Below are 14,631 nucleotides of genomic sequence, written 5' to 3'. Positions count from 1 at the left end.
ATTCCATATTCTATACCCCACATTAGTTCTGCAGGAATATAAATAAAACATAAAAAACAGACAGTGTTGGAACTCTTTTAAGCAAAATAATATATTCCTCTATACACAATCATACAAAAAAACCCACCTTTTTTGTATTTATTTTTACTCGCATATATATATATATATATATATATATATATATATATATATGTATTTCATCTGCTACTGATATACATCTATGCTTTCAGCACTATACATCTCCACAAAATGCTTTCGTGAGACAAATACTACTGTTTTCTGGATTTCTGTAGCATATCCACGTTAAGTAAGATATACAGAATGCTATTTTGAACTAATACCGCTTCTGTCACTAGTAAAGAAATTTTACACAGCCTGTTGGCTGTTTGTGACACCAGTGATTTGTTAATTACTGTTTTTTCTATATCAGTAGAAGATAAATTTGTTTAAGCATGTGATTGCTAGTGGATACTTGCTACTGATGACACTCAGAAAAAGCAGAAATCCAGATTTAGTAATTCCACTGCTGCTAGATGCTCTTTGTCTGCCATGGATACACTTCTGTGTTTTTTAACATAAATACGTCAATACAAAGTGCTTTCTCAAGATGAATGCCAGTTTTATGGCAGTATAGCCATGTTAAGTAAGATGGACAGAATGCTATTTTGAACTAATACTACTTCTGTCACTTATAACAAATATATATAACATTTACAAGATAAACCAATCAATTTTTCAGATAGTGATTATGAAGTTTGAAATGTTATGAAGAGGAAAAAAGTTACATACCTGACTAATAGCACCTACTTGGTCTTTGTTGAGCTCCTCAGGACCTCGATGATGTGTTCGGGTCACTAGTAGCATTCTGTATACAACCAAAATATATATAACTATTAATGATAATACAAATAAATTATGCAACATAAAAATATTACTGATATGACTGAGTACTATTTCTTACATGATGATATCAAATACAACACACTTCTAACATAATGGAATAACTATGGCTAATTACATATAAATAATAACGATGATAATGAGGTGTGTGTGTGTGTGTGTGTGTGTGTGTGTGTGTGTGTGTGTATGTGTGTGTGTGTGTGTGTGTGTGTGTGTGCGTGAAACAGAATTCAAAGATATTGGTGTTGGTCTGCATTGGCAAAACTTGTATTGTTTAGGACAAGTGACAAAAAGAGTGCATTCTTTTTTGTCAATTTTACTTTAGACACACACACACACACACACACAAATATATACACATACACACTTTCCACTCTGCAGTCATAGATGACAGGTGAGTTCTACAATTTCTTGTTGAACAATCTGCACAAATGAGGTGGATATAGTGATCAAATGTTTGTGCTGCACACTATCTCGTTTCTTTCACCATTGCCTGTACTGGTATGCAGTCTGCTGCACATCAGATGTTGAAGTGATTGCAGAGCAACATGAAATAAGCGTTTTGCTCAAGAGCATAATGCAAACTGTGAACTTCTGATGATGAGTGCAACACTCTTACCACTAGGCCATGCACCCCTCATATATATATACATATCATCATCATCATTTAACGTCCGCCTTCCTTGCAGGCATGGGTTGGATGAGCCCCAGGTTACTGTGTCTGTTTTGGCAGAGTTTTTATAGCTGAATGTCCTTCCTAACACCAACCACTCTGCAGAGTGGACTGAGTGCTTTTTACAGGTACCAGCACAAGTGAAGTCACCAAGTAACTTACAAAACAAGGAATTTTCAGAGGGGAAGGAGCATTGGAGGAGGTGATCTTGTATCAGATGATAAAAGGTTAGAGCACAACAGAGAGACAGAAACAGGTGTCTTGCTGTAGAGGAGGTACATGGTTACCTGACCAGATAAATATATATGCCACCATGGAAGACGGACGTTAAACAATGATGATGATGATGATAGATATATATATCATCATCATCATCATCATCATCGTTTAACGTCCGCTTTCCATGCTAGCATGGGTTGGACAATTTGACTGAGGACTGGTGAACCAGGTGGCTACACCAGGCTCCGATCTGATTTGGCAGAGTTTCTACAGCTGGATGCCCTTCCTAAAGCCAACCACTCCGAGAGTGTAGAGTCAACCACTCCGAGAGTGTAGCGCCAACCACTCCGAGAGTATATATATGAGGTGAGTATATAGGGATAAATTAGCCCGGTGGGTACTGTAATAGCTCTCGGGTGTATTCCAGGTTTCAGTTAACTGCGTCAAGCAGTAATAAACATTAATGATTGCTTAATATGAGCAATCTTGCTGCAATTCTTCTGATGGATAATTCCAGGTTTGTTTCACTGGATTATGAATATTATCTGGAAAGCAAATTTCAAACAATTACTAAGAATATGGAGTCTGGTGCATTTTCAAACTTGTCTTTTAATTTTACAGTTGGTCATGCAGCATAATTAGTTGGTTAAAATGGCCAACACATGTTTCTGCTGCACAGAGTATGTGCAGTTATGTATGCAACCCAGCATAATCTGCTGTGCATCTTCATTCAGGCTCTTTCTACAAGCATGACTTGTGTGGGTGTATATACATACATATGCATACACACACACACACACACGTACTGCATAAACCATGCCAAAGTAAACATTGGTTACCAAACCAGTCCTCTGGCGTGTTGAATCCATTGCCCTTCAAATGGATGGAGTGAGCACTTACTTTTTAATTTATAATCCTGCAACCTAACATCCCTCAAGCTTCTGGCTTCATGCTCTAGTATGATGGGGCTGGGGTCATCCCAGGTTAGTGGTTCCAGAGGTGTCACCATGTGTAGAGCCAGCCAGGTCTACCAGTGATCTCCATCACTGGCAGTCCCAAGCCAACCCTGTATATCCTCCAAGGTGATGGCAAGCCTCTGAAGATTTATCCCAATCACATTCAACCATCTGGTGTGGAGCCTGCCATAAGGCTTCTTCTAGACTGCAGCTGCTGCATTGAATGAGAATAAAATGCTGGTCAGATGATCTAGCAAGAGACAGAGGACATATAGCTATGAGGTAAGAGGCTGCAGGCCTTCATCAGCACAGAATAATTGTTCGGTTAGAGGTGGCACTGACAAATTCCCATTCGAAATTTATAATTTTCAAAGTGACAACTAATCATTGATCTATAAATTAGAAAATTTATTCCAAAGTACTGTTGCTGAATATCTCTCGTGAGTACAAATAGTAATTTTCTAATTTATAGATCAGTGACTAGTTGTCACTTTGAAAACTATATATTTCAAACAGGAATTTGACAGTGCTACCTCTAGTGAAACAATTATTCTGTGCTGATGAAAGGAAATAACCCGGAAATCGTGATACACAGATGTTTTGAGCTGAGTCGGGATGCTGGATTCCCTTGATCGAAAATATAAGGACACAGCTTGTGTCGTATAGCCAGCTGGAAACGATGTCTCCTGGGGCTAAATTACAGCAATATTCGTCCTAAACCAGGACTGCCATGTTATGTTGGCAAATAATCTTTACTCCAAAGTACTGTTGCTGAATATCTCTCGTTGTGAGATTTACAAATAGTAATTTTCTAATGAATATATTTGTTGGAAATTATCAAAATATACTACAGTAACTTTAAGTAGTCTAATGAGATGGCTGGCAGTAATCTCATTAATTAATTAATTACTAAATGGATTTGCATAATTTTTTTATATGTATAAACTAATGTGTAAATTGACAAAATGGTCCCTCTAGTTATTTGAAATGATTGTAACCTTTAATAAATTTATGTAACACCATCATCTTCATTCATTTGTTTACTATTATACTCAATGATAAAAGCAGCAATTGGTGAATTTTGGGGGATTTACAATTCGTATTGGACTGTTCAGAAGATTAAGTGAATATGGATTCCAGTTTTCCTCCTTTGGGTGCTGGTGTTACATGAAAAGCACCCAGTACACTGTAAAGTTGTTGGCATTAGGAAGGACGTCCAGCTGTAGAAACCAAGCCAAAACAGATTGGAGAACCTGGTGCAGCCCTTGGCCTTGCCAGTTCCTGTCAAACCATTCAACCCACTCCAGCATGGAAAATGGACATTACATGCTGCTGGTACTGATGATGAGTATTCTTTTAACCAGGTTTACACATGGAGTGCCGACTGAGGTATTTAATTGGACTTCCCTTATCCCTACTTTCTCTCACTGAACTGACAATCCCATCAAGCCTGCTTAGTAAGGAGGGTGGTTTTTGTGAACACCCTGCAGGATGGAAAACAGAACCTATCAAAGGACAGACAAACTCAATAAAGTAAATGGCCATCCAACAGATGAGAGTCAGAAATTCCTAGTCATTGTTCAGACATGTCTCTAAGACGGAAATTCCAATATAACGCCCATCTCATTGTGAAGCTTGTTTCCGAATTATTTGGCTTTGTAGGTGAGTGTTAGTAGTGTTGTGCAAGCTGTTACTGATTTTAAACTTCAGCATGGGCATTGCTGACAACCATTGCCTTTCACATCTAGGATAAGATAATTTATCAGCAGTGGTCATATTTGTTTACAAATCGACAGCTCCATGTGTATATATATGTGTGTGTGTGTGTGTGTTATGCATTTGTAAAAATTGGGTGATTGTTACATTTACTGTATTCTTTTGACAAGTTCTTGCCATACAGCATACTGTATATTTTGTTGAGGGGGGGGGGGAGCAACTATGGGGCCTCTGCATTGTTGCTCAGCTTACTAAAATCAATCATTATCTTATACAGGCCAGAGCATCTTAGATGTGGTCTTACATATGCTAAAATATTAGATGGCCTTGACTGGAATGCCTCTAATCAAAAGTTTGCTCAATAAGAGTTAAACAACAACAGTATATTCTTACTATGCACAGGTAATTGAAATACACTGTACACATATAACCGATGTATAGTATAAATACATAGCTATTTACTAAACACCTCCCACTGCTATAACTGTACAACTTTATCACGTACTTCCAAACACTACAAACATTTACTAACATTTTTAATGTGCAATAATACCATCAGCACTTCAATAATAGGTTTTATCCTTGTAACTTACATATTAATATAAACAAAACTGTGAGTGTCAAAATGAAATAAATAAAAATGTTCTCACCTGCCTACAATATCTGTTGTTGACACACCTTCTGTTCGTTTACATTCTCTTGGTTAAAAAAAAAAGGAAAAGTAAATATCATCTCATTAAAAACATATGTATATTGAATCAATAAGAAAGTCTTTATGAAACTGCCAATCCCGCTGGAAATAGCAGCCAAACTGCTTCAAATTACCTCCCATCGACTAAATTCCATGCACAGAGCAGGAACGAACATCACCTGTCTCTTGACATTTACACTCTATCAACCATTCCACTCAACACTTATTCTTTGGTGAGACTACCACTCTTGGATACCCTACCACTCACCTCATTTTCTCTCTTCATACTTATATGCCTTTCAGTCTAAATTCTCCTCCTCAATTCTTCTAACCAGCATGCTTACACACATACCATCATGCTGACACACATCACCATTCACCTACCATCTTGTCCCCCTGATACATGTACACATACCCACCAGTGCTCTCAAATCTTTCCATTTTTCTGTCTCCCTTCATTCCACTACTCTCATTATATAGTATTAGGTAAGTTTAAGGTTTCCTGCCTACTCACACAATGACTTGCTGACCCATCACATCATCAGCAACCCCATACACATATATCCCACTTCCTACTTCATCAGCCTCCTCCACTTTTTCTTCTACATATTCCACCAGTCAAACAGACCAACCAATCTAATGAAGGACTCTATTCACAATCACTCAAACTTGCTAGAAATACTAACCAAAACTCTCTCTCACAACTTTTTCTCACAAAGACCCCACACACACACACTGGCACAAGAATGTACACCCATTTACATGCTAGCACAAACACATTTCTCCAATATCTGCTACTCTTTGCTTCACAACTGTGTTTCTTCCCTAACTAGCTAACATGCTCTCTCTCTCTCTCTTTTTCTTATTGCTTATACTTTTTACCTCGTTTTCTCTTCATTCTGTGGTCATAAAGAAATTTCCTTTTCTGCAGTTTTCCTCCATCATGAGATTATACTATACTTCTCTACACCACACATTCTGATCTAACTATCTTCAATTGATTTTTTCTGATTTTTCTCCCAGCAGAATTTACCATTTCTTCCAGAATTTTCTACCCACTGTATAATTTTGAAAAAATTAATTTTTTCGGTACCAGTGTAATATGTGATCTACATGCCATTGTGATCTACAGCAACTTAAATCTAGTTTACCTTGTGATCTACATTCAAAATTTTGTTATCATCATCATCATCGTTTAACGTCCGCTTTCCATGCTAGCATGGGTTGGATGATTTGACTGAGAACTGGTGAAACCGGATAACAACACCAGGCTCCAATCTAATTTGGCAGAGTTTCTACAGCTTTAAATCCTACACAATCTGACACATCTTCCACTTTCAGTTTTTCCTCATACTATGGACATTCCTACATCTTGGACTTTGCAACAGTTGTATAACCTCCCTAGACTTTCTACCAATGTTGTATTGTATGTATATGTATTGTTTCTAAGTTTCTTCTTGCACAGAACTTGTTTATATATCAGCATTGTATTAATATTAATTTTTGCTCCAATTTTTCAATTATTTTTTCTCACTTCCCAACCAGAACTCACATTCTTTTTCTTTTTCACTTTTCTTGTCCTTCTTTTTTTTTTGTTGTTTTTTCCCATTTATACACTTTATACTCACATGTGCAACTATCACACACCTCTCACCCCTCCATGTGCCTCACTATTTTGTTTCTCTTAGAGAACAAAAACTATTTCTGCACCAGTGTTGTATTGTAATAATTTCTTCAATGTTTCTCTTATTCTTCTCTCACTGAACTCCCACCTTCTTCCTCACTTTCATTCCCTTGTCCATGCTTTCCTTTCATACAACAGCATTTCACACCCATACCCTTGCATATCACACCTTCCACTCCTCTTGCCTTCTTCTTTATTTCATACGTGCATCTGCTTCCACCACTTCCCTTACATGCTTTCTTCTCTCTCTCCCTTACACACACACACACACTCCTACTAAACTATGACACTATACTTCTGAACTTACGCATATCTACATACACACCAAAGTAAAACTACACACACACACCACTCCTCTCCTTATGCCTATCTCAAAACACAGATACACTCATGTATGTGCACACACATGCTGCCCCCTACTCCCTTCTTAACCCCCTTAACCACCCTCTTAGAACTGTATTCAAACCCAGTTCTTAACTCTTCGCCCATTTTTTTCTTTCTTTCCTTTCTTCTCAACTACTTTTCATCTTTCTCACTTCTATTCTCTTTTCTGATGAAGGTCTAACATGTGAAAAGTTAAGACTCTTTTCTTGTTAAACTAATACAATATCTGTTAAAATTTATGTTGTCTTTTTTTACTTTTTGTTTTTATTAATTACAGTTTCTACACATGCGCACACACACAATTAAAAAGACACATATTTTAGCATTTCATTTGCAAATTTATACAAAGATTATGTCACTTAATATTTAAAACACTTTATAAACATGGAGTCATTGAAATTAAATTTGTAATTAACACATCTTTGTGTTCATAGCATGTAAGCTGTGTGCACATGTACCTTTCATATCTTTCCACTTTATATCCACGTAGAACTTAGTGCATGTTTTTAGAATGCTATAGGTAGCTAAGTTCATAGACAAAGAGTTAATTATTTATTTTTATTTCAAATTACTGAACAGAAATTGGTAGCAATTTCCAAAGACCTAATCACTGGTTCATTGCAGTTCTGATAGATTTTCAGATACTTCATCATTGTATATCTCATTTACTAATATATACTGATTTATATACTGTGTTGGTGTATCTCAGGCAACATGATTAGTGTATAGTAGATAACAGGATAATGCTATGCTGATCACTTAAAGAGGAGGTAAGTTGTGGAAGAAGGGGACCCAGGAAGACATGGAATGAGCTAAAAATACTAAACCTTATGAAGGAGATGACAGAAGAACAAGTATGTTGCACATTGCTGTACTTGAGAAGACCCACTCACCATAACAGAATTGAGACCCTAAAACTATGGTGCTTTGTAAAAAGCATTAGTGTGAGTGCTGGTGCCACATAAAAAGCACCCAGTACACTCTGTAAAGGGTTGGCATTAAAAAGGGCACCCAGCCATAGAAACTAAGCCAAAACAGAGTATGGAACCAGGCACAGCCCCTGACCTTGCCAGTTCCTGTCAATCTGTCCAGCTCATGCCAGCATAGAAAACAGATGTTAAATGTTGATCATGTTGGGAGTACAAGGAGGTATGAAGAGGTTTAATTTTCTGTAGTAGATTTATGGATATAAAAGTTTTAAAAGTTCATGGATGTAAGAGATTAAGGATATTAAAAGGTTTAAGGACATAGAAGTAGATATAAGAACAAAAAAAAAAAGAGTTAAGAAAGTCTAATGGAGAATCATTGATTCAAAAGCACTAACAAGATAAGATACAACACCCAGAAACAAGGCTCTCTACAAGTCACAAGCCACATGTAGGGTAAACTGTCTATCTGTCTGTCTATCACTCTATCTATCTATCTAGTGACCTGTTTATCTGTCTGTCTGTCTATCTATTCATCTCCCTATCTACTTTTATAGCTACTTCTACATCCTTAAATCTTTTAATCCTTTATCTCTTACCCCCACAAACCTTTAAAACTCTTAAATCCATAAATCTATTACAGAAAATTAAACCTCCTCATACCTTCTGCTTTTTATTGTATTTTATCTTGTTTTATTTTATCTCATCCTTCTTCTCTACCTTCCTAACCTCTCCTATTAACACCGTTACCCTGTTATCTTACTATGAATTTATATACATACATCATCATCATTTTACATGGTGGTTTGGGTTGGACTAATCTCGCATAATCTCCTAACTAACTGCCATAGCTCTTCACCATCTGGCATACACAGCAACAGAAAAACCAGCCAACTTTGTTGTGTGCATGTTTATTTTGGCATGATTTCCATGGCCGGATGCATTTTATTATGCCACCAACACTGGAGAGGTTCTCCTTAACAGGGCTACAGTGTGCCCTGCACTCAATGCTAATTCTGTTCATCTGTTCCTTTATTTAATATGATTTTTATAGCTGTTTGCTCTTCCTAAGACAAACCACGTTACACCCATATTCTGAATACTTAAATTACGACCTCTTGATTTTCTAAATAACAATTAAATTACTCTTTTCTGAATATTTAACAGCCTAAATGGGTCACTACAAATGAGAAAGTACACTCCTCCACAATCAAGTATTTCTTGCCATAGAGACTAATTGCTATGAGCATCATTATAGGGGTAGGTGGATCAACCAAATAATTTCCACAAGCATATATTTAATTCATAAACTTTATACAAAGTTACATCTTCAATTTGTTGAGCTGGTTTGAAAATGGGCTACAAAGGAAAAAAAAATTGTGGGCAAAAAATGAAATGTGTTACCAGTGAAAAGTGCAATTGGGGAACAGACGAGTGAAGTCAATGGAAGAAGTAGAGAAGTCAAACCTCACAATCATCATCATCATCGTTTAACGTCCGCTTTCCATGCTAGCATGGGTTGGACGACTTGACTGAGGACTGGTGAAACCGGATGGCAACACCAGGCTCCAATCTAAATTTGGCAGAGTTTCTACAGTTGGATGCCCTTCCTAACGCCAACCACTCAGAGAGTGTAGTAGGTGCTTTTACGTGTCACCTGCACGAAGGCCAGTCAGGCGATACTGGCAACGGCCACACTCGAAATGATGTCTTTTATGTGCCACCCGCACAAGCCAGTCCAGAGGCACTGGCAACGATCTCGCTCGAAAATCCTACGGAGGCCAGTCAGGCGGTACTGGCAACGGCCATGCTCAAAATGGTGCATCTTATGTGCCACCCACACAAGAGCCAGTCCAGGGGCACTGGCAACGATCTTACTTGGCTTGCCGGGTCTTCTCACGCACAGCACATTTCCAAAGGTCTCGGTCAGTAGTCATCGCCTCGGTGAGGCCCAATGTATGAAGGTCTTGCCTCACCACCTCAACCCAGGTCTTCCTGGGCCTACCTCTTCCACGGGTTCCCTCAACTGTTAGGGTGTGGCACTTTTTCACGCAGCTATCCTCATCCATTTTCACCACATGTCCAAACCAGCGCAATCGTCTCTCTTGCACACCACAACTGATGCTTCTAATGTTCAGCTTTTCTCTCAAGATACTTTGAAATGATTAGCGGCTGAAACAAATAGCAACAGGACACACTGCATATCTGTCCAATTGAAGCCAGCATGGAAAAAGAGATGTTAATACACTGATAATGATCAGCATGATCATTTTCATGATACTAGGATGAAAAGAAAGCAGTGTCTTTTAAAAGAAGATAAAGAATATGTAAAGTTACTTACTTGTAACGGTTGGCCTTTTTTACTAAGTGGTATGTATCTGTGCCATCCACAGTTGTAGTGATGTCATCTAAAACAAAAATAATACCTTGATATAATGAGAGGAAATAAGAGACAGCAATGATAATTTCACGTGCTGTTGTATAAAATACATCACCATCGTCATCATCAATATTTAATGTCTGTTTTCCATGCTGGCATGAGTTGACCAGCTTGACAGGAACTGGCAAGGTCACAGGCCACACCAGGTTCCTGGCTTAGTTTCTATGAGAGAATGCCTTTCCTAATGCCACCTACTTCACAGAGTGTACTGGTGCTTTTAATGTGGCACCAGCACCAGTGCTTTTTACATGGTACCAGCACCCACATCAATGCTTTTTATGAGGCACCTGTCAGGTCTTTACAGAATTATGATATTAACTTTTGGCATAGGTACATTGTTCCAAACTTTGGTCCACAAGAAGGAATGAACAAGGAGAATAAGAGGCAGCGGCAAATCCTAAGATACCTTTCCTCAAATTCTATTCAACAACAAATCACTTCTGAAAGTCCAACAATTATACAATAAAGCTCTTACAATGTTTACAAGACTTAATCAAAGTTTCCATTGGGACTTATTTATTGATCCATCATTTATAGCTGCTAGAATGAAATAGTGCAATACTTGATTAACACTGACTAGAAATTTTAAGAATTTCTTAATAAATAAGTAAATAAATAAATAAAATCTGTGTATTCTATGCAACTTTTTCCTTCTTCCTTAATTTTAAATTCAAACTTCTAATCCCACTAAATATTGTAAAGAAATGATTATTTCCCTTGTTTTAACTGTTTACAAGGGGACTCTATATAATTACAGAAAAACAACCCAAAAAATATTGAACTTGTGAAAATACACTGACATATAAAAGACAAAATACTGGTTTCACATTTTGGCACACAAGATCAGTAACTTTGGGGGAGGGGCTAGTTGATTACATGATCTCCAGTGCTCAACTGATACTTATTTTATCAACTCCAAGAGGACGAAAGGCAAAGTAGACCTCAGCAGAATTTGAACTTAGATTTGCCAGGTGTGCTAACAATTCTGTCAGTTTGCCACCTTGTGAAACACAAAATATTGAGCTTTGAAAGTGGTGCTCCAGGCTACCATTAGGTGGACGGATAACACAAACAAAAGAAAGAACCAAGAAAAAAGGAAGAACACACATTTTGGGAAAAGGACAACAAATGAACCTAATGTTACTTTTTAATTATTCAAATAGCAGTTGTTTACATCAAAGTATTATTTTTTTTACTTTAATAATTATGCCTAATGAGAAGATATTATAGGGTGTTCTGAAAAGACACGTGACTGGCCTACAATTTGAGAAGGGGCACTTGTTTCTCCCATTCCTGAGGAATATTTTTTGCTTATTTTAGTTAGTTTGGTATTTCAGATGAATATCAGTATTAAATGATGTAGCTGCATTGTAAGTTTGTAATAACTGAACATATATTGTAGGATGGCAGTAAATGATGAATATATATTGTGTGTGGATAGAAAAAGATGAAGTTATGCTGTGAGTTGTAACAAATAGATATATAAGTTGATAGTAGTAAGTGAAAAGTGGGAGGTATGTGGCATAGTGGTTAGGTTGTTGGACTTATTGACTGTGGTTTCAATGCCTGGACTGGGTGATGTGTCGAGTTCTTGAGCAAAACTTCATTTCATGTCACTGTAGTCCACTCAGCTAACAAAAATGAGTAATATGACAGACCTGGCAAGCTGGTGATGGATAGTGGACCAGCTAAAAAACAAACAGAAGGGACCACAGGCCTATTCTGGTGTTGGGTATTAGCTTTTTAGTGAGCAAATGGACATTGTAGCTTGGTTGCAAATGAACAAGTATTGTAGGCTGGTAGAAAATGATAACCAAAACAGAAAATCCCAGTGTTTTTGAAAGCAAATACTTTCACTTACATTACATTACTAAAAATGGATTATCAACATGTTTTATTGTCTTACCTCCATGGACACAGAAGTCGCAGTTATATTTGTCCAGTGACTCAAGTGTAGTGACATAAGGAGCATTCTCAATAACCTGGAGAAAATGAGCAAATTATTCAGGAAAGTAAATACAAGATTTACTTATCATATTTGAAAAATTTATCGACTAAGTAACACTTTCACTATTCTGTGACGACCCCTCTCATATTACATTTCCTGGTAATAAACAGAAACAGCTTCAGCCACCACACATACAAATATACATACATGTAATGCATTTTCTGATAATATACAAAAACAAACATTTTTAGCTACAAGGCACTCCTATCACAATAACTCTTCTGCTGCCACTTAATTTAATGACAATTTGATGTACATAGGGCCTTACATTTCATACAAACAATTATTTGTAGTAGCTGGTATGTATCTAAACTCCTGTTTGCAGTTTGAAGGAAAATTACACCACTGTGACTAAACACTATTTTAAAGTGCGATTTTTATGGTTTGGAATTGCTCTAAACATATTTGAACATAAAGATGCTTGAAATTTAGTATTTTTTAGTATTTTTTACAGTAACAATAAAATTAATCGAATCTATTTTCATGCAGTCGGAGTGTGCTAAGTTTCCATAGCTCCAACAAATTTTATTAATATCAGAGAAAATACTAAGTTTTCAACATTTTTATAGTAGATAGTTATGAGAGATAATATTGTATGAGAGAGTGAGTTCAATATGTATTTCAGTTCCGAATGTTATGAAGCATGTGTTATGGTTAAATTACTTGATAGTTAGAAGTGTCATTGAATAGTGAGAGAGGAGTAAAGCATGAGGAATAGTAGAAGTGTCACTGAATAGTGAGAGAAGAGGTCAGAGGACTAAAGTTGAAAAAGTGTGACACACTAACATTCACTTTCACATTTATTATTGTAGATTCCTTCATAAAAATATTAATTAGGTAAAAAGTATTTAAAAAAAAAACTTACTTCATCAACCCATTTGATGGCTCGGACCATTTTGTAACGCTCTTTTTCATTAAATACTGGAGGGCCCTTGTGATTAGCAATTTCCTCTGAAATCATATTAAGTAATATAAATATAGAAACATCTAAAAATCTTCAGAAATATATGTTTGTTTATTTTTTTTCATTATAAACATACATTAAAATTATCACTTGTAAAATTATGAATAACTTTTATTATTATTCACAAGATGATATAATACTGGAATTCATTACTACATCACCGTTATTATATAACAGCATATCTCATGAACAATCAGAATCCCAAAGTGAGTGACAATGTGTGAAGCACATAAAGAATGCATTATATTGGTAGTTCCAAACATGAGGTGTGTGAAAATCGGAAGAAAAAAAAACAGGATGATCACAAATAGAACACCATTGATCAGAGTTGATGTAAGCCTGTACAATAAGAACATTAGAGTACATGGAATTACTTATTGATAAAGTGTTTGATGGACTGTGTTTGTAGGTGGAAGGAAAAAGAGAACAGATGGTGTTGAATGGAGTTAGATATAAAGGAAAAGAGGCGAATGTTGAAAAGGAGGAAAAGTTTACTGAGATAAGTGAATTAAGAGAGGACTTGAGTTGATAATAAGAAAATCAAGAAAAGTGGATACATGCAACAGATGAATAGTTAAATCAATAAACACAATTCCAATACCTAAGATGCCACAATGTTTACGTACCATCAGAGTGAACACCAACAATCAAATAGTCTCCCATTTGCTTAGCCTAAGAAAAATGAATAAGAAATGTTATTAGGGAAACTGGTTAATACAGAAGAAATGTTAAAGTTATAAACCACAACAAATATGAAATATGTTACAAAATAAATTTCCCTTTACAGTCACTAATACTGTCATTAACTGTATTCAGTTGTTACCTGAAATAATATTGACTTTTTACATTGATATAAGGCCAAACTAATGTAGGGTTTTCTGTAATAAATAGGCTGTGTCTGAAATACTGTCTCTGCTATGTCGTCATGCTCACATTTTGAATAATATAAATTTGAAGAATACCACAAATATTTTTAGTGAGGTATAGACAATTACATCAACCTAACTGATTACTGGTCTTCATGTTTTCCTTTTTAAACTGAAAAGTTGAAAGGTCAAGTCAATCCCAGT

The 14,631-nt window shown here is 36.4% G+C and overlaps 1 protein-coding gene across 1 annotated transcript in view; it reads right to left on the bottom strand.

The window, feature by feature from the left end:
- Positions 1-14,631, bottom strand: part of LOC106869982 (ethanolamine-phosphate cytidylyltransferase) — a 54,438-nt gene that overhangs the window by 27,018 nt on the left and 12,789 nt on the right. The window contains exons 3-8 of the mRNA XM_089350963.1: positions 14,188-14,233; positions 13,463-13,548; positions 12,496-12,571; positions 10,491-10,557; positions 5,115-5,162; positions 790-865 (exon numbers count right to left, since the gene is read on the bottom strand). Coding sequence (XP_089207089.1) covers positions 790-865; positions 5,115-5,162; positions 10,491-10,557; positions 12,496-12,571; positions 13,463-13,548; positions 14,188-14,233 — 399 coding nt within the window. The remainder of the gene's footprint in view (positions 1-789; positions 866-5,114; positions 5,163-10,490; positions 10,558-12,495; positions 12,572-13,462; positions 13,549-14,187; positions 14,234-14,631) is intronic.

The sequence above is a fragment of the Octopus bimaculoides genome, chromosome 4, assembly GCF_046866305.1.
Source record: "Octopus bimaculoides isolate indiv1 chromosome 4, ASM4686630v1, whole genome shotgun sequence".
Classification (NCBI taxonomy): domain Eukaryota; kingdom Metazoa; phylum Mollusca; class Cephalopoda; order Octopoda; family Octopodidae; genus Octopus; species Octopus bimaculoides.
Note: the sequence above shows the minus strand (reverse complement) of the source record. Positions and strands in the feature narration are given on the sequence as shown.